General features: G+C 39.4%; 1 protein-coding gene across 15 annotated transcripts in view; it reads left to right on the top strand.

The window, feature by feature from the left end:
* The window catches only part of ENPP2 (ectonucleotide pyrophosphatase/phosphodiesterase 2), a 116891-nt gene that overhangs the window by 78458 nt on the left and 18538 nt on the right, over nucleotides 1-19895 (top strand). For 8 of the 15 annotated variants that reach the window (XM_055349355.2, XM_019032658.4, XM_055349343.2 and 5 more), the window contains 8 exons: nucleotides 1488-1596; nucleotides 4709-4834; nucleotides 8270-8301; nucleotides 9027-9154; nucleotides 11280-11367; nucleotides 11525-11612; nucleotides 12729-12913; nucleotides 15164-15215. In XM_055349355.2, coding sequence (XP_055205330.2) covers nucleotides 1488-1596; nucleotides 4709-4834; nucleotides 8270-8301; nucleotides 9027-9154; nucleotides 11280-11367; nucleotides 11525-11612; nucleotides 12729-12913; nucleotides 15164-15215 — 808 coding nt within the window. The remainder of the gene's footprint in view (nucleotides 1-1487; nucleotides 1597-4708; nucleotides 4835-8269; nucleotides 8302-9026; nucleotides 9155-11279; nucleotides 11368-11524; nucleotides 11613-12728; nucleotides 12914-15163; nucleotides 15216-19895) is intronic. The other 7 variants (XM_055349356.2, XM_055349353.2, XM_055349347.2 and 4 more) reach the window with 1 other exon arrangement.

The following is a 19895-nucleotide window of genomic DNA, read 5'->3' as shown; positions in this document are numbered from 1 at the left end:
TTGTATGTAATTTCCACAAGTAATGTCTACTCTTCCCAGTATGTTCAGAAGAGCCTATCAGTTGTTGCTTTTCCTAAAACCTTTGAATACCTCTGAGGCAGTATCTTGTTTGTGATCCTCTGAACTGATCCCTAAGAAGTAGGTTCTGGATTTTACCTGAGTCATCCTGCTGAGTAAAGGAAAATAAGTCATTGCCAAAGATCAAAACACATTGTGCATTTGGTATTTCTTTATCTAGACAGAGATCTTTGAGCAGAGCATGATTTTCTCAGAAGCAAATACCACTTTGTTCCACACCCGTTAGTCCCTTCCGATTATTCTGCACATGTCTTTCTGAAACTTTCAACTGTGGCTTCCTCCTTGGGATGGGACTTGAAATACTGACTCCCGTCATGAAGAAAAAAACAAAAGTTTACACCTGATTTCCCAATGAAATAATAGGAGGAAAGGTCTTGATTCATCTGAGAAAATGCTAGTGGAAGATAATATTATGTGTCTGAGTAAAAATGATATTCACATCCTTTCTGTTCTTACCTTAATCATCTTGGGTATATTTATGTGATTGTTAGCTAAACTATAAAATTCATCTACATATACTCCCTGTATCTTTCTATTCTTTGTCTGATCAGATGTTTCTTAAAAATCTTTCCATTGCACAGCTAAAGATGAAAGGGGGATGGAGAGCCTCTAGTATGTGAGAACATTCCTGCTGTTAGAAACTTCCATTTGAAGTAAGAAGATGAGAAATGGATAATATTTTTTAGGCTTTGGAAATGGTCTTCAGAAAAGAATTGAGTTTTCATATTTTGTTAAAGAAGAAACCTTCTAGAACAAACTCATGGTTCACTTCTTTTCAAGTTAGGACTCTTATAGATTCTTGTTTCACTCAAAATCAGCTTTAAAAGAACTAAAGTGAGAAGCAATAACTTGTTTCTTAGAATAGGTTCTTCTGCTAAGAATCTATTGCTTTCAAATGCCAACAGTTAAATTACTTAGAACAAGATGGATCTCATTGTATTAATGATATTCTAATTTATTATCCAGTGCAACGTTATGATTTTAACCTCAGAACAGCTTTAGATTCACTTAGTGTCTATCTTCTTGCCATGGTTCAAAATCTAATGTGATTTCACTTAGGGACTTTCTGTTTACTCTCAAAACTCTTGGATTTAAAGGATGCTGTCACATATTAGAAAGTCGATTTTATCTCTTAAAGAATTTTCATTAACAATATTTTTGACATTTTTATATCAAAGAATCTTTAAAGGGATTGGATGAGGAGAGGTTTTAATTCTGTCAAAAGAATACAAATATAACGTGCTTAGACCAGATTTCCATTAAGAATGGCAGGCAAATCTCCCCAGACAAAGCTCTGCCTCTGGGCCGGAAGTTTTCTTTCCAAAATGTTCTAGGGGTAGAAGATCTATGAGAGACTGAAAGGGAAAGAAAGAAAACCCTGTGGGGACTAACTTGCTTCTTTTTCCCAGATGACAAATCCTCTGAGGGAAATCGACAAAATTGTGGGGCAATTAATGGATGGACTGAAACAACTAAAACTGCATCGGTGTGTCAATGTCATCTTTGTTGGAGACCATGGTAAAGCTTTGTTTTTTCTTTGCTAATAGGATAGATGGATAATGTTTCTGATCATATTGAGGAAAAGAATCCTCGCCCTTAGAAGCCAAGACTCCATTCTTAACCTCATCCCCGCTTTCTTTAAGATGGGGATAGAAATCAGGCCATGATTGAAAAGTATGAGATGACCTGAGAGATCCCTGGGTTCATTTTGATCAAAAGCTGGGACTTCTTATATATTTCTGTTATTTGCAGGAAAGACCTTTCTACAAAAATCTGTCTCTCATTAAAGCAACACAGACAGTTTCCTTGTGACATTAATAGCTTCTTCTGTGAATGAGACATATCAGGTGATAATCTCCTATCCCTGCCAGCCACATCCCCAAAACGAGCCCATGGAGTTTATATGGTTAAAAAATACATCTAAATATGATAAAGAAGCAGAGATATGGGATTCTTGTCAAAGAAGTGGTGTGTAAGTCAAATCATTTCCCTGAATCCACTGAGGGAAGTCAAGGTCCAAACCGGAAGGCCCTGCTGTAATTCAGATGACTGTTAAAGAGAGGAAGAAGCATTATAGGAAGTAGTTTTTCTAAATCACTTTAGAAGTAGAAAAATTTATCATCAATTCTTTGAGGAGAATAAGAGCGTCATAAACTTTACATGACTGTAGAGCTGTGCAGGGGGTGGGGGCTCAGAGACATGCAGACTGAGTTCTAGAGGGTATCTCCTGTATTCCGGAACTACTAGATTGAAACAGTAGCATTGGAATTTGGGGCTTCTCCCTTCTAGTGGAGTTTGGAGGATGAAAATTGGCTGACTCTTTGGCAGTTCTGTTAAGAATGGTAGGCAAATCTCCCTAGCTCTGGTCCTGAAGGTCTTTCCAGAATGTCCTAGAAGATCTATGAGAAATTAGAAAAAAAAAAAAAAAAAAAGCCAAAGGGATTAGCTTTCTCCTCTTGAGTGGGCTAGATGTAACCCTTTGCGAAGTCATGCTCCATGCATTCGGCTTGGTGGAGAGCTACACACAGGTCAGAGAAGTTGGAGAATGTGTCACAGCTGATTCAATTTAAGTTGCCCAGAGGTGTCAAGAGCATTTGCTCACATGCTGGAGCCAGACGTCTAAGTAGAAGGGTCCCAATGAATCATGTGCTGAGGCATTGTAAAGGTCATGGATAGGTTAAAACCTTGGCTTGTCAGTGTGTAGGCTTCCAAGATGAGTAGATCCATTTGGTTTGGGACAACTACAGCACTTCTTCTTCTTCTTCTTTTTTTTTTTTTTTTGAGACGGAGTTTCACTCTCATCGCCCAAGGTGGAATGCAATGGTGCAATCTCGGCTCACTGCAACCTCCACCTCCCGGGTTCAAGTGATTCTCCTGCCTCAGCCTCCTGAGTAGCTGGGATTACAGGCACCTGCCACCAGGCCCGGCTAAATTTTGTATTTTTAGTAGAGATGGGCTTTCACCATGTTGGCCAGGCCGGTCTCGAAGTCCTGGCCTCAGGTGATCTGCCTGCCTTGGCCTCCCAAAGTGTACAGCACCTCTCTCTTAAAAGATGGTATGGTTTAGTGTTTTAGGGCATGGTCTTTGGAGTCATAATGAATTTTAGTGGAGTTCAAATTGCACTGTGTCATTTAACAGCTATATGACACTATACACCTTTTGTGGCCTCTCCAAGTCTCAGTTTCCTCATCTGTCAGGCGAGAACATTAACACCCCTCCACAAAGTTAGTCTGCAGAGTGAAGGCTGATGACGCTTGAGGAGCACTTAGCATAGTGCCTGATGGACTTCAAAAGTAAAGGAGATTGCTCACATTTGGGGTGGCATAAGGGACTTCCTAGAAATATAACAAATGGGAAAGACTTTCAGCCCTCTATTAATAAGTATTTGGGGACTTTCCCTTCCCGCGCTAACATTGTACTAAAACACAGTAGCTCTTCATTGCTCTATTTTTCTTCCTAAGGGTTTAACTTTTAAAGTGCAAGATATATAATCCTTATGCTGTGTGTTTTTTCTTGCATTTCATTCCAATTTGTATTAAACAAGGGAAGGTTCTGGATCTGGGATCCTGGGAGGCGATTATTTGAATTTTACCAGATCTGGGGTACTCTGGGTTGTATTTCCTTATTTTAAAACCTTTGGGCATCCTTTACAGGATATAAATATATGAGTATTCTCCAACAGGGTTATTTTCCCTGTTAGAGAATATGTACATATTGAATTGTACTGAGCAATATATTAAAACGTTCCAGGTCATCTCATACATTTCAATAAGATCTCTAGTAGCCTCCATAGTCTATGATGCTAAGATTTGAGTTTACAACATGTTTTAAATAAAAGCATTTTAATAAAAGAATTTTCCTTGATGGGGACACACAACAAATCTTGGGGTGGAGGAGAAACATTTGTTGTTTAAAAAAATTCCCTACCTAGAACCTTCTTGCTTTAGTTGCTAGCTTTCAGTTCTGACTAATTACATTGTTTACAACTTGTTTTCAATGTTATTTTGTTTTTCAGTTTGGGTGGTCATTGGAACTGACATTTTTCTTTCTCATCTCTTGTTGCCAGTATTGTTTTGTCAGTAACATCCAAGGCCACCAGTGGAGACAGTGAGGACTGGTGATTATGTACTCAAGACAGGAGATATATTAGAGAGTTGGAAAATGACATTTTGTAAAAGAGACACAGAACTGTATATTCCATTTATACCACCCCCAGCTGGGAAGAGTTTGATGCAACCTAGGGTTTTTTTTTGTTTTTTTTTATTTTTTAAAAGATCTTTTTCATAAAGACTCTGTCAATAGTTATGTTTGTTGTTGTTGTTGTTTAAATCATGGTGACTTCCTTTGTCTTGCTATTCTGGCTGAGTGACTTAAAATGTAATCGAGGTAATGCACTTTCAGCCTTCTAGTGCTTGCAAGATGATATGGCTAAGTAAAAGTCTAGAGAAAAGATTATACAGAGAAGCCTTAAACCATTTAAAGTCAAATACAAAAACCTCTAAAGTCAGGGCTCTTCCCATTAAGTTACTAAAAACTAACTAAAGAGATGCCTGGATGTTATCTTTAGTGTCTATGTTAAGATTTTCATTTTAATCTTGCCTGAAAATATTCTTTTTCTCCCTCCCCATAGGAATGGAAGATGTCACGTGTGATAGAACTGAGTTCTTGAGTAATTACCTAACTAATGTGGATGATATTACTTTAGTGCCTGGAACTCTAGGAAGAATTCGATCCAAATTTAGCAACAATGCTAAATGTAAGTTGATTCTTAAAATATTAAGTGGTTAGAGTGGTAATACAATGGAATAGGTAAGGGCTTGCTTTCTAAAGCTGAAATACTTGGGTAAAAATTCTGGCTCTGCTACCGCTTAGCTGAGTGACCTTAAATAAGTCATTTAGACTCTAAGCCTCAGCTTTTTCATCTGCAAAATGGGGATGATAAATGCTAGCAGCTATCTGTAGAAATTAATCTATGCATATTGCTTAGAGTGGTTCCTGGCACATAGTAGCATTATATAAATATTTGCTCTTATTCTTATTATGTGGAAATTGCACTTAGTTTGAAGCATATTCATGACCGTAAACAGAAGTTTATAAGATAAGAATTTTTTCAATAAGAAGTTCAGGCTGATCCTTTTTATAGATGAAACTAGAGGGTCTATGTAAGGGTTGGCAGAACCACATCTGGACTGTGGGGGTTCCTAGGAGCCTTGTGGAACGGAATCCATTCTCTTTGTAAAAGTGATTGGTAGAACCTAGTAGGAAAAGATATTAAGCCCTTGGGAAGTGGCAGCTGTCCTGAAAGATTAGAAATAAAAATAAACAGGAATAATCTTGTCACTTATGTTTTACGTGTTCAGGTTATGATCTACCACTGATACAAACTTAATTTGTGGACTAAGATTTTTAGGTGCTGTCTACCTAGCTTTTGAGAAGTCCATAGTTTTCTTGGGGTTATGCCGCACTTTGAAAAAAAAATTCTTTAGAGTTTTTAGCCTTGGGAATAAGAAACCATTGACACCAACCTTACAGCTTTGGAAAATTAAGTTTTTCCCTAATTATGTTCCTTAGTCAACACAACTGGAACTGTTCCAAGGTCAGCTCCAGAACATGTTGTGAAATAAACAAAATGTGGGTGTTTCTGCCCTCTCTCCTCCATGACGTTTCCTGTCCCTGTGTCCTCCCTTTTCTGCCCTCACATAGACTGGATGCAGTCACTATGGCACCCCTCGATTTTAGTATTTGCCCTTCAGGGCTATGCAAAAAAGATTTTCTCTATTTTTAACAGAATTTCTGACATTAGTACATGTAATGGGGAGGTTGGTTTGGAGGAGAAAAAAAAACCTTCCCATGGCCCATGAAATCATAACTATCAATGATAAAAATTTTTATATTTTACAAAAACACTTTCCAATGTGGTTTCATTTTGTGGGAGACAGTAGCATGGGGTGGTGACAGGCACAGATGTCTGGGTTCATATCTCAGCTCTGCTCGGTACTCACCATGTGATGCCCTGTACCTCTGCTTCCTCATCTGCAAGGTAAGGATTGTTGGGAAGATTAAACAAGAGATTGTGTTTACATAATTTAGATCAGTGCTTAGCACATAGTCAAAGCTATATAAAGGTTGGATATGATGATGATGTCTTAGTCATACCACTATTTCAGATAGACACAGACACACATACACACACACTCTTATTTAATCCTTTTAATAGCATTGTGTGATAAGTATCACTATCCCTTTTATAGTCAGTAGGAATCGAGGCTCAGAGAGGGGTGAGGGAACTAGCTTCGAGGATGATGGTTAGTAAGTTGCAGATCTAAGATTTGAAGCCAGATTAGCTGAACCACTGCCCTTTCTTCACACAAAATGAGGACTGTTAGCCTGCAAAGACTGAGTTCTTCAGAACTGAAGGATTGATGTCCCCAGCATGGACTCAGGCATTGGATATTCCTAGTAATTCTCTGGGACTTATCTGAGTACATGCTATTTACTTCTCTTCATTGTCAAAGACCATGAACTTACTCTATTTCGTCCCTTTGAGGAATATGATTTATGAGGCCTGGCTTGCTCAATCAGGTTGCTTGAGTGTCAGAGTGCCAACTCCTCCTCCTTCTGAAAACCCATTGGCTTAGTGAGGATTTGAACAGCATTTACCTCCCAGGGTTATTGTGAATGACCAGAGAGAAAGTGCCTGCAAAGCTCTTTTTTTTTTTTTTTTTTTTTTTTTGAGGCGGAGTTTTGTTCTGTCGCCCAGGCTGGAGTGCAGTGGCTCCATCTTGGCTCACTGCAACCTCTGCCTCCTGGGTTCAAGCAATTCTCCTGCCTCAGCTTCCCAAGTAGCTGGGACTACAGGCACATGCTACCAAGCCTGGCTAATTTTTTTGTATTTTTAGTAGAGACGGGATTTCACCATGTTAGCCAGGATGGTCTCGATCTCCTGAACTTGTGATCCACCCACCTCTGCCTCTCAAAGTGCTGGGATTACAGGCATGAGCCACTGTACCCGGCCACTTGCAGAGCTCTTATAGAAAGACAGGCACATAGTATGAAATCTATTCGGGCTATTATTATTACATTATTACTTATTTGCCTTCTAGTAAGAGATGCAATTAAGGCCAATGGAATACACATTTTAGTTTCGGATTTCAAGGTTTAGAGCTAAGATTCTGAAAATAGACTTTGGAGTCTGTATATTTATATCCCAAGGCAAGTTTATTCATACATTTTTAAGAAATATGAACAAATATTTATTAACAAATGTATATTGAGTGTCTACTCTGAACAGGCCCAGAGATGCAGCAGCACGTGATACAGATAAGGCCTGCTCCACTGGTATTTAGATGCCAGGGAGGGCTGCCTCATGATAGTTGCTATCTCTTCTGAACACCACTTTCCTTTTCTGCTGCTTCTGTAATAACATACTGAAGCAAACTTCCTGAAAACAAAACAAAATCCAAGCAACCTACAATCTCCTCTTTCTCCCCACATTCCGCCCAAAAGGGGAGCTTCAGATAATATAATCCTGTCCACAGTTTATGCACAGCCATCATTTACATAGTTTTGCTTTTAGCTAGTTCAGAGTATTGACTAAAATCTTTTACCTGATGCTATTGAAAATAAAGGTGGTGCATGCCCGTGTGTGTCTATGGCTGGAGAGGTGCGGCTACCTGTGTAATTACACCCAGGATATAAATAGGGAAACAAACTCCCTTTTAAAAAAATAACTCAATGGATTAGAAGTTTCATCTTAAAGTGGGTGAAGACTTGTTTCAAAAATCTGCAGATAAATAAGAAGTTACATTAAAAGCCCCAAATGCCCAGTTTAGTTCCTGAGGTCAAACTGCAAATAAACTACGTCTCAGGGGGAACCATTAGGGGGAATTTAAAACAAGAAGCAATTTACCTAGCAGTATCCTGGTGCTATGGAAGGAGGAATTCCCTCCAGAAGAGCAGAACTGGACCTAGGAGGGCAGTTTACTGTAGGATTTGTTCCACTTGCTTAGCTGCATGTCAATGACTGAAATGTTAAATACCCCTACACAATTATTTATCTTTCAAACAAAACACTAAAGTGATAGTCTTCTGTGGGATGGAAGGAGAAAGAATTGAGTATCTTGCTGCAAAAATGATTTCTCTTGGTAATGATTGTTATTTCTTTTGAAATCTTTCTCCTCTCTTTGAACAGATGACCCCAAAGCCATTATTGCCAATCTCACGGTAAGTGTTGCCAGTTGTCCCGCCTCTGTTCTGCCCAGGCCTCTGCCCCTGGAGCAGCCTCCCTCCTGTGTGTGCCTCCCCCGGCGGGGCGGGAGGAACACTTTCCTCACTGCCCTGCCATCCTGTATATTTGTTTCCTTAAGAGCTTTCAAAACTTCTGGCCTGTGGTCAGCTGCAGGCTCCCTAATGGTCTTGGCAATGATACAAATGGAGAATATCTGATCCTTCCATTAGAACTGAAAAGTATTCATTCATGATTAAACAAATCTTTACTTTCCCTGAACCAGAACTGCCCACCCACTCTGCTCCATTGTTCCCGGATGCTGGGTAGCGACCTTAATGGTACAAGAGCATCTAATCAGATAAGCCTAAACCCATGTGCTCCTCCCCTCCCACCGACACCCCACCCCCAACTGCTTGACTTGAAGGAGTTGGGAAAGGCCTTGGAGTGTGAATTGCTCTTAGCGATGGTCTCACAAGCCAGGAATGCATCTTAAAATTCCTAACTGTCCTCAGATAGCCTGTCATATCATCTCCAAGGTTACTTAATCTCTTTTGAATCTATTTGTTTTCAGCGTACATTATTTAATAGAAACAAATTTCATTTATTCATTCACTAACCTTTGGTTAGGCTTAAAATCTCCTTCAGCTTTCTAGAGAGAGAATTTGTAAGAATTTTTCCAAAAGACATTCCATCTGAAGTCTGATTTCCATTTCTATTTCAGTGTAAAAAACCGGATCAGCACTTTAAGCCTTACTTGAAACAGCACCTTCCCAAACGTTTGCACTATGCCAACAACAGAAGAATTGAGGATATCCATTTATTGGTGGAACGCAGATGGCATGTTGCAAGGTAACTGGTATACGGGCTATTTCTGTTTCTCATTTCCACAACCACCCCTTTGGCAACTGGAAATATTTTATCATCCTTAGTCATCACTGAAAGAAATATCAGTTGGAAATCTCACTGTTTCCAAAGATTTTGTGGGCTACATAAACCATCAGTGCTGAGATAATATATCTCTATGTTCTGGGTCTCAGCATTGTGGTGTCTCTTTGCAGTCTGTCAGTGCATCTGTGTGTGTGTGTGTGTGTCTCTTTCATCCTTTGAATTTACATTCTAAGCTCTATTCTTACTACTTGAGTAAGTCAAAAGTATAAATGGGAGCTTGCCTTAGTATATTGGGCTGATTTGATCTCGGTTGTTGAGACTTTGCTTGTAGCAATATTTATAGAGGACTTTAGAAAATGTTGTTAATGTTAAAAACTCTGTTATTGTGGGCACTTTTTACATTGCTTTAAATATTCCCAATGTTTGCCTTCTATTGAACTACAAAACACTCTCCAATGTTGAAGAGAATGTTCCTTGCTTTTGAATGTGGTCTAGGACATGTCTGGAGGCTCTAACAACTTCCAGTGAGTTAATTATTAAGGATTTATCCATTTTCACACAGACCTGGAAGTAGCTGTTCCCACTCACTCTTGCTCCAACTTTCTACTTAAGAAAAGCGCTGTGAATTTGTCTGTCTCAATAATTGAACAACTGCCACATGTACTCTAGCTGGGTACTAGTTTGCAAGAGAAAGAAGATAACAAGAAAATATTTAGAAACTCTAAGTTCTAAGAGGAACTTAGAACTCTAGAAACTTGTATCAGTATGGGATGTTTAGAGAGACACATTTGACAGATACATAAATATCATGCTGTAATTTTCCAGGGTGTACTTAGAGTTAGATATGTGGGATTATGAAGAAAGTTGTACGAAGAACAGGAATTATTGGAGTCTTCTAAAACAGTTGTGGGAAATCCTCATGGAGAATTTACTGGCCCGGTAAATTAATTGGGATGTGACTGAAATTAATTGGCCCGGTATGTGCTCCTGAAGGACCTTTTATGTATGGGGCAGCTTGGAAGGGGTCACACTGGCGCAGGTAGTAGGTTCATATGGCAAAAACATGGGAGCTGAGTAGAAGTTAAGTGAAAGATGATGACAGTTGGGCAAATTAGTGTAGCCCAAAACCAGGCATGTTGGTTAACAATGCATCTTTTAAATTTAACTCATCTTGCATTGTTGAGGTATTGTATGCATATGTCTTATTATCCCAAGCCCTTATTATTCCAAGGGTGGAGACCCGTATGTTAGATTTTTTGTTTTCCCAAAGCACTTGCAGTGCTATATACCCATAGGTACTTAGGAAATATTTGTATTAAATTAACATGAAAGCTATTTTGGAAAAGGGTCACATGACACTTGTGCAAAAGGTGTCTTCTGTCACAAAAGGAAAGATCAGATGGTCTTGATGTCTAGAGAGCAGTATTTCTGTTTTCTGTTTCTAAATAGAGATATTGTCTAGGTGAGACCATGCTTTTGTCAGATATGTCATGATTACTGTTAAGTTGGCTGCTTAGTTGTACTCTAGTTGTATTGTATATTGATAGATAAATTTGCATGCAAATATTTTTATAGAATATAGATCTCCATTCATTGTTTAAACATCACAAATTTATTTTATTTTAAATTTTAAATTATTATGGGTATATAATAGGTGAGACATCACATTTTTTTGAAGTGCCAACTATGTCTTGACACTGACCCTAGGGAGGGGTACATAGAAGTGAACCAGACAAACATGGTCCTAGAGTCGAGAATCTTACAGTCTCAGAGCTAGCGAAGCACCTAGACAGGCAGAGCATGACTTTTGACAAGTTCCCTACTTGGTGTAAGCACGAGCTCCAAGGAGGGCATCGTGACTTCAGTTCACAGGTCACCATTTATCCTGCAATAACTGTCAAAGAAAAGTCACTTGGAGAAATGCATAGGATCCTCTTTTCATCATCACAAGAAGAATGCAATTAAAATAGAGACAAATAAACTTTCAAAAGCCCCTTCTTAGATATTCTTTGTACCCTGAAATTACCTTTTTATCAAAGTAATTTCATGAGAAATTCTAACTAACCATGAAATTGTTTCAATTTAGGAAACCTTTGGATGTTTATAAGAAACCATCAGGAAAATGCTTTTTCCAGGGAGATCACGGATTTGATAACAAGGTCAACAGCATGCAGGTATGATGGCAGAACTGTGAATTGAAATTGTGTTTTAGTGGTTCTTCGAAACGATAAGTAATGGTGGTGTGAGTGAAGTTGTACAGTATTCATAAATAGAGGAAGGGTTCCTACCTAACAATGCTTAACTGTTTTTGTTTTTCTTTTCTTTTGGAAGACTGTTTTTGTAGGTTATGGCCCAACATTTAAGTACAAGACTAAAGTGCCTCCATTCGAAAACATTGAACTTTACAATGTTATGTGTGGTAAGTCACTCGTTTAATCAAAACCATTGAAACAATCTTTAGTTAGTATATATGATCTTTCTCAATGTCAGAGAAAGAAATGAGGTGTCTATTTTCTGGGACTACCTCCTCTTCCCCACAAAAGGTTGTAACTTGCCCATTGGTTCAAAGACAGAATATTATCCCCTTCTAAGGCTTCTTTGTCTTCCTTCAACAGTTGACTAATGGGGCGTTTTCATAGTGTTGCTGTTGGCAGCCTCTGGCTGGACTAACATAGCATTACAGTTTGACACCACTGGTCAGAGACCTGATGAAGCAAGAGTTCTGCACAGAGTCCCCTCCACCTCCATCTCTCGCATTGCAGCCCAGTTAAAAATGTTGCCAGCTTGCATCCTGGCCAGCTATTTATGTGCTCTTAATTATTTTTCTTCCTTGAACTTCTAGTTGCTGAATGAGGACAACTTTTCCTATTTAGTAAGGGAGTGCCAGTCTGGTGGTTAGAGGGGGAGTCTGCAAGTCGGGTCTCCTGGGTTCTTTTCCCATCTTGGCTGCTAGCTCTCCCCTGTCCTGCCTCTGAGCTCAAGCAAGTTACTGAATACGCGCTTGGCAACCATTCACTTGCTATGAAATCAGCCTGTTCATTGCTCAGTGGCACTTCAGGGGACAGGGCCAAAGCCTCCTCATGTCCCCACACTTCTGTGGAGTCATTAGAGGGCAGACTTCTAGTTAGTTATTGATTATCAGTCTCATTTCAAAACATGGAATTAAATAGTCCCAGAGAAGTGCAGAAAAAAGTGATACTGACATTGATCACTCTTGGGTTGTAACTATCGCAGATACAGGCAATAGTTAATCAAGGTCTTGTTCCTTCACTCTTTCTTTCTGGGAATCTCTCTCTCTCTCTATTCATGGTCAGGCAATGAACTTGGGTATTTCAGAAAGCTGTGGCAAGATGTTGTTAGTCCAGAATGGTTCAGGAGGTAAGGAGGGGGTGCCTGCCATCTACATTTGGTTTTGTCCAATTCTGATTTGTGTTCACAGTTTTCAGACCCATAGAAGGTGAAGGGTTTTAAATCTTACCATATCTCATCAAAAAAATATAAGAAGCACCTGCCTCCTTTTCTTAATTTTCATTAGATCTCCTGGGATTGAAGCCAGCTCCTAATAATGGGACCCATGGAAGTTTGAATCATCTCCTGCGCACTAATACCTTCAGGCCAACCATGCCAGAGGAAGTTACCAGACCCAATTATCCAGGGATTATGTACCTTCAGTCTGATTTTGACCTGGGCTGCACTTGTGATGATAAGGTAGAGCCAAAGGTAGAAATAATCTTTATGTTTATTATGGAGAAGTTTGTTGGGTGGCTAACAGTGCTGGCCCATAGAACTTTCTGTGACAATGGACATGGTCTATAATTATGCTGTCCAAAATGGTAGCTACTGGCTAGTGTGACTGAGGAACTCAAATTTTTATTTCATTACTTTATAATTAAAGAGCCCTATGTGGCTTGTGGCTACCATATTGAATAGCACAGGTATAGACCATGAAAGACAAAAAGTAGAATTCATGTTGCTATTCTGTGCAGTCACAGTTCTCAACCAAAATCTTTTTCTGTTTTCTTCAACTGTGGATCACATGTGTATTAGTGATGGTCCCGATGGGAGACAGGTGGCCCATATAGAAGAGGTTTTGAAAGAGAGTTTAGGCCAGGTGTGGTGGCTCACGCCTATAATCCCAGCACTTTGGGAGGCTGAGATGGGTGGATGATTTGAGGTCAGGAGTTCCAGACCAGCTTGGTCAACATGGTGAAACCCTGTCTCTACTAAAAACACAAAAAAATTAGCCGGGCATGGTGGCGCTGGGAGGCTGAGGTGGTAGAATCGCTTGAGGCAGAGGTTGCAGTGAGCCGGGATTGTGTCACCACACTCCAGCCTGGAAGACGGAGTGAGACTCTGACTCAAAAAAAAAAAAAAAGGAAAAGAAAAAAAGAGAGAGTTTAAAGGAATTATTTCAGTCATGTTTAATGAGTAATTTACCAAGGCTGAGCAGGGTGGATGGAAGTCAATGAGGAGTGACGAAGTGCCCTGGGGTTCGCATAGTACCTTCTAAGGTTTAAAGGGTGAGGGGAAGGAGTAAGTTTCCAAAACATGGAGAGACAGCCGAATAGGAAGGAACTATTGTATTTGGCCAATGAGTGCAGCTTGTTCATTGCAACCCAGCAGGGAGCACTCCCAGATAGGTGAGTGCTACCGTCATCTTCCTCCCCTGTACTTCCTTTCACATGTTTCCCCTTGGTAGAGCCCAACAGGGAGCCACAGGGCAAGTTTGCTCTTTGATGCCATCCCTAGAGGTCAGCCTCCCAGGCCACAGAGCAGGGTGTGGGAGGGTGCAACAAGGATGCGGTGGTGGTGCAAACAGAGACTACCCCCACACACTATGCTTGGACAGGTTTTCTTTTTTTTTTTTTTTTTTGAGATGGAGTCTCGTTCTGTTGCCCAGGCTGGAGTGCAGTAGTGTGATCTCGGCTTACTGCAACCTCTGCCTCCTGAGTTCAAGTGATTCTCCTGCCTCAGCCTCCTGAGTAGCTGGGATTACAGGCTCCTGCCACCATGCCTGGATAATTTTTGTAGTTTTAGTAGAGACGGGGTTTCACAATGTTGGCCAGGCTGGTCTTCAACTCCTGACTCAGCTGATCCACCCGCCTTGGCCTCCCAATATGTTGGGATTACAGGCGTGAGCCACTGTGCCTGGCCTTATATATCTATTAAATAATGTATGAAGTAATCTTTTGTATAGTTTCCTAAAATAACCTATACTATAGTTTTACATGTTGTAAAATTTTTAATAAATGCTATTATACTATATGTATCCTGCAATTATTTTATCATTATGTTTTTGAGACTTAATGTATATTAGTACATGAAGTTTTAGCTCACTTATTTTTACTGCTAATACAGTAGTTAATATTTAATTGTATAAATGTACCATAAGAATTTTTTTTCATTTTCCTACTTGAGAACATTTAGTAATTTGCAAATGTTAGCTCTTACAACAATGTTGCCACAGACATTACTGGAAATGTCTTCTTGCACGCATATGCTAGGGTATACAGTGAAGGGTAGAGTTGCTGACTCATGATGTTTCAGAATTGCTGAGTCATTACATTTTAGCTTTGGTGAAAAGTGATTTCATAAATTAGTTTGGGAATCACTTCAGTGTGCCTAGAGATTAATCTGAAACATTTAGGCGCTATCCTAATTAACTTACACATATATGCCCAAGTCATCATCAGTACCCACATGGGAAATTGGTACTGTGGTGACTATCCACAGTTTTAAGGAAGGAAACAGAGACTGAAGAAGGTGCTTACAAACATAGAACTGCTAGAGGTGGAGCCCAGAATGTCAGTTTGAGAGAAAATAGTAATTCCTCGAAAGAATGTATGATATAGATGGAGTTTAGAGTTCGCTTTTGAATTTAGCAGGGTGCTAAGTCGACAGAAGGGCACAGAGGGAAAGAACATTTCTGATTTGCTTTCTTTTTTCCTTTACTGGTTTTCACACATGAAGAACAAGTTGGATGAACTCAACAAACGGCTTCATACAAAAGGGTCTACAGAAGGTAAGGGGTTGTTGCAAAACAATCAGATAAGGTTTTTCTCGTTTTCGAAAATCGAAAAGGCTTCTTATTTACATTATAGTGTAAGCACAATATTGTTTAAAATTAGAATTTGTATTTCAAAGTGACTTTCATACCTATCTGGCAAAGGATATTGGTTTATTCCATGTACACAAGATGCCAGCTGTGTAATAAAAAAATTCCAATAGCTTTTCTCCCCCCTCAATAGCTTTTAAGCCCTCTGAAAAATACACAATCCATTTTGTATCTGATGAGTCATAAGACACTGTGGGGCACTCCTATAAATGGAATGATAGTCACAATGATAAATAATAGCAGCTAGTGCCTATCCTGAAGGTATCTACCTCGAGAGTCAGTGTATATATAGATATATATATATTGTGATAGGGAGAGATTCACCGAAGGAATCAAATCAGAACTGCCTCCTCACATGAAGGATCATCTCGAGCCCTAACTCTTACTTTATGTACAATGATAACAAGCACGTATTAGTGAACTTTTGCAAGTTTATGATATGACCAAAAAAAAAAAAACAACTTAGTGATTTGTACTAAGATGCGTTTCTCGCTCCCATTTTAGTGTGCTGGCTGTAGGCCAATGGCAGCTTTGCTCCATGTGTATTCTTTATTCTGGAACCCAGGCTGAAGGAGCAGCCTCCATCAGAGACATGTCATGCTCTTGACAGAGGGAAAGAGTGGCAGAACTGTGCACTGGGTCTTAATGCTTCTGCTTTTATGAGGCATATGTCACTCCATTCACAGTTTGCTGGCCAAAGCTGAGCACATGATACCAATGGTGTAGGGAAGTACATTTTTTCCACGGGGACTCTATCCTGCAAGTCATATGGCAATGGGTGGAGGCAGTAAATAATGAGGAACAATAACACAATCTACCATGCAGGCTCTTTTTATCTGATTGTGAAGTTTCACAAAATTGGAGGAAAATAGAAGGGGAGGGGAAGCCTCCTATACATGTTACTAAAGTAGATGGGATAACATGTTGAAACAGCCAGGAAATGACTAAAAGTGTATGGAAAATGCAGAAAGAATTCAAGCATAGCAGCCACAAGTCATGCAGCAAAGATGCACGTGGTCAAATTCTCCTGAGAGCATCGCTTGAGTTATTAGCTTACATATGGTTCTGTTTATCATATATGCTCTTTCCAATCTGATTAAGTAGAGTTGAGGGAACCGGTAGAAGATTTGATTTACTTGACTTATTTTTCCTCTTTTAAAGATCTTCATCTGCCTCCTTCTTCCTTTTCTGTATCTCCATCATCCCACTTCTCCCTTTGATCACAGAACACACAGACTCTGGCACAGAACGGAATGAATCTCACTTTGAAGATAGGCCATTGTTGGTAGAAGGCACACAAATCTTTCACAAACTCTACAAGTGATTTGCAATGTTCGACACCTAACCTCTAGCGGACTATAGTGTCATTATAATTAGAACAATTAGAACATTGCTAGAGTCAAAAGATGGGGAGTCTCATGATTCAAGTTTTTCAGATATTTAGTTGCCAAGGCAGATAAATACTACTCAGATGCTTCTCTTCTAAAAGTCACTAATGAAATTAATTATGGTAACTTCTGTTGAACTCCCATGATTTTGCTGATTCAAAGTCTGACTGTTCATGGTACTAAAGCATTTCTGTCTGAGAAAAACATTCCTGCATTTAATTTGTTGGTGGCAGTGTCCTTATATGACAAAACCAGTCTCACAATTCATTATAAACAATAACCTCAGCCGGGCACAGTGGCTCACGCCTGTAATCCCAGCACTCTAGGAGGCTGAGGCAGGTGGATTACCTGAGGTCAGGAGTTTGAGACCAGCCTGGCTAACATGGTGAAACCCCTTCTCTACTAAAAAAATACAAAAATTAGCCAGGCGGTAGTGGCGCGTGCCTGTAATCCCAGCTACGTTGGAGACTGAGGCAGGAGAATTGTTTGAACCTGGGAGGCAGAGGTTGCAGTGAGCTGAGATCGCACCACTGCACTGCAACCTGGGTGACAGAGCGAGACTGTCTCAAAAACAAACAAACAACAAAAAAAACCCACACAATCACCTCAAACTTAAGAGCATAAAAATAAGAGACATCTTCTTAGTGAATCACTGACTCTCAGGGCTATAAGGAGCTATAGTTAGTAAGGTTACATCTCCATTGCTCTGCTCTGAGTGGAACATGAGTTTCTTACTTAAATCCCTGAAGTGTCTTTTTATACCACTGAAGCTTAAAGTTTGTGTATTTTCATGGAAACAAACCCTCATGGATACATTCAGCAAGCATTTGTTGAATACTGACACTGGGCTGGCACTGGTTACTCTGACACAACTGTACCACTGAGGGTTTCTAATTCATGGCTTCAAAGTGGTGGCATAAAATATTAGGGGGGAATCTAGAATAGCTCATGCTATTCTAAGTCTGCTCATGGCCTAGTGGCACCAACCTTTAACGATACAAGAGAGCCTTCAAAAGTATTTGTCTTATTATGTGCAATGCATTTCCTTGCTTAGATGCTGGAATATGTATAAACCTCAGTGCTCTTTCTCCTGTTGCTCTCTCCTATCTCTGTCTCTTGGGCTTTGTCTCCTTTTGGGCTCTATCTTGGTCATTTCTTCAGTGGCAAAGCGATGTTTTCTTGGTCTGAGTTCTTTCAGGCCTTTATGGTGTTTCCTGTGTCATAAATTTGGCCTCCCATTTAAAATATTCAGTGTCTGCCCTACTGGAGGAGATCCTTGTGAATGTGAACCACCATGTATGTGAGCACACACGTATTATGTTCAGGGCAATTACCTCCCCTTTCTAGGTACCTTTGAATACATATGAAGGCTTTTAAAGTAGTTTGTAAACCTAAACTTCTATACAGATGTAAAGTTGTACTATTTTTATTATTAGTTTTTTAAAACACAGATGTAAGTAGTTGATATTTTTCAGAATATGTCATGAGCTATACACACTTCACCTGTAACATTTATATGTGACTGTTTTAATGGCATATGCTGTAAAATCAGTCATACATCTGTACAAAATACATGAGTAAAAGCTGCATGTTCCAATAGCGAAACGATCACAGGGATATCTGTGATAAAAAAGAGGTATGTTAAACCAATCTTGGGCAATATTTTGCTATAAATATTTAAACTGTTATGGAATCAAATCCTTTACTAAAATAAAGAGAAAGAAAAATGTAATCCTCAAAAATGGCGATCTAAGCTGCTTGCTAAAGTTTAATATTTCTAGATAGGTGGTAGACTCCAGATCTTAATTGCATGCCTGTTGTTATTTCTGGATCTCATATACCTAATGTCTTGGCCGACTTTCCATGCAATGAAAACTCATTTCCTTGTGGCATTGAATTGATGGATGAATGAATGAATGAAAAGAAAATTTAAAAAATCTCTTGTAGCAAGCAATTCTGGCACTATAGCCAAGTATAATTTTCACTGCAAGAATAAATTGCACCATTTATTTTCACCTTGGTCTTTTCTCTATTTACATTGCGATAAAAATGTTTCATATTTTCTTAGGTTAGCCCTCACCATCATCTTTGTGAAAAAGGAATTAAAAATAATTTTAACACCTATGTATACTTGGCTCCTTATCATACACAATGAGAAGTTAGTTTGGATAGGAAAATGACTTAAACACAGCTGGGTGCGGTCAGTGGCTCACACTTGTAATCCCAGGACTTTGGGAGGCCGAGGAGGGTGGATCACCTGAGGTCAAGAGTTCAAAACCAGCCTGACTAACATGGTGAAACCCCATCTCTACTAAAAATACAAAAATTAGCTGGGCATCGTGGCATCCACCTGTAATCCCAGCTACTAGGGAGACTGGGGCAGGAGAATCGCTTGAACCCAGGAGGTGGAGGTGCAGTGAGTCGAGATCTCGCCATTGTACTCCAGCCTGGGCAACAAGAGTGAAACTCTGTTTCAAAAAAGAAAAAGAAAATTGACTTAAACACTAGTAATTCTTGTTAACTTTAAAGTAGAGTCCTGAATATGGCTACAGAGGGAATAGCTGTAGCCATTGTCAATTCTTTAGCTCTTGTCAATTCTGGAATGTTTCTCATTTGTGTTATTTCTTTGGAGATATTAGTTGTTCTAGAGAAAGAAGGAGATAGCATTCACTCCTGCTTCTGAGTGTTTGTGTCTGCATGTGTATCTGTGTGTTTTTGGGAATACTTGGAAGAAATCAATACATAGTAATTGTTTATTGTTTATAGTAGAATTCAAGATGAATTTGATGGTAGATGGAATTTTAACAACTTTTACCTAGCAATATTCTTTGCCAGTATTGAGGTAGAGCCCACAGCTTTACTAAACAGTACAACTGCAACTGCTACAACTGCAGTTACTTTGGGTTAAAACTAAACAAGGCACTTTACATATTTTGCCTGTAAACAGCACAACATTCCAGGGAGATATAAAGCTTTGGGAGATTAAGTTACAGAGTACCACAACTATAAAGAGCTGAGATTAGATTTGAACGCAGTTTTATATGACACTGAAGCCCACGTGCTTTCATCTGAAAATGCTTCTTATTCTAAGAGTGGGAACAAAGGGAATATGTCAAAAGAAAATTTTGCTTTTCATATACATTTTGCGGCCTAAGTAGAGACTCTTTGCTCAACAAAAAATTTGTATATCAAAGTTTGG

Source organism: Gorilla gorilla, chromosome 7 (assembly GCF_029281585.2).
Source record: "Gorilla gorilla gorilla isolate KB3781 chromosome 7, NHGRI_mGorGor1-v2.1_pri, whole genome shotgun sequence".
Classification (NCBI taxonomy): Eukaryota; Metazoa; Chordata; class Mammalia; order Primates; family Hominidae; genus Gorilla; species Gorilla gorilla.
This window is presented reverse-complemented; position numbering and strand designations above follow the sequence as displayed.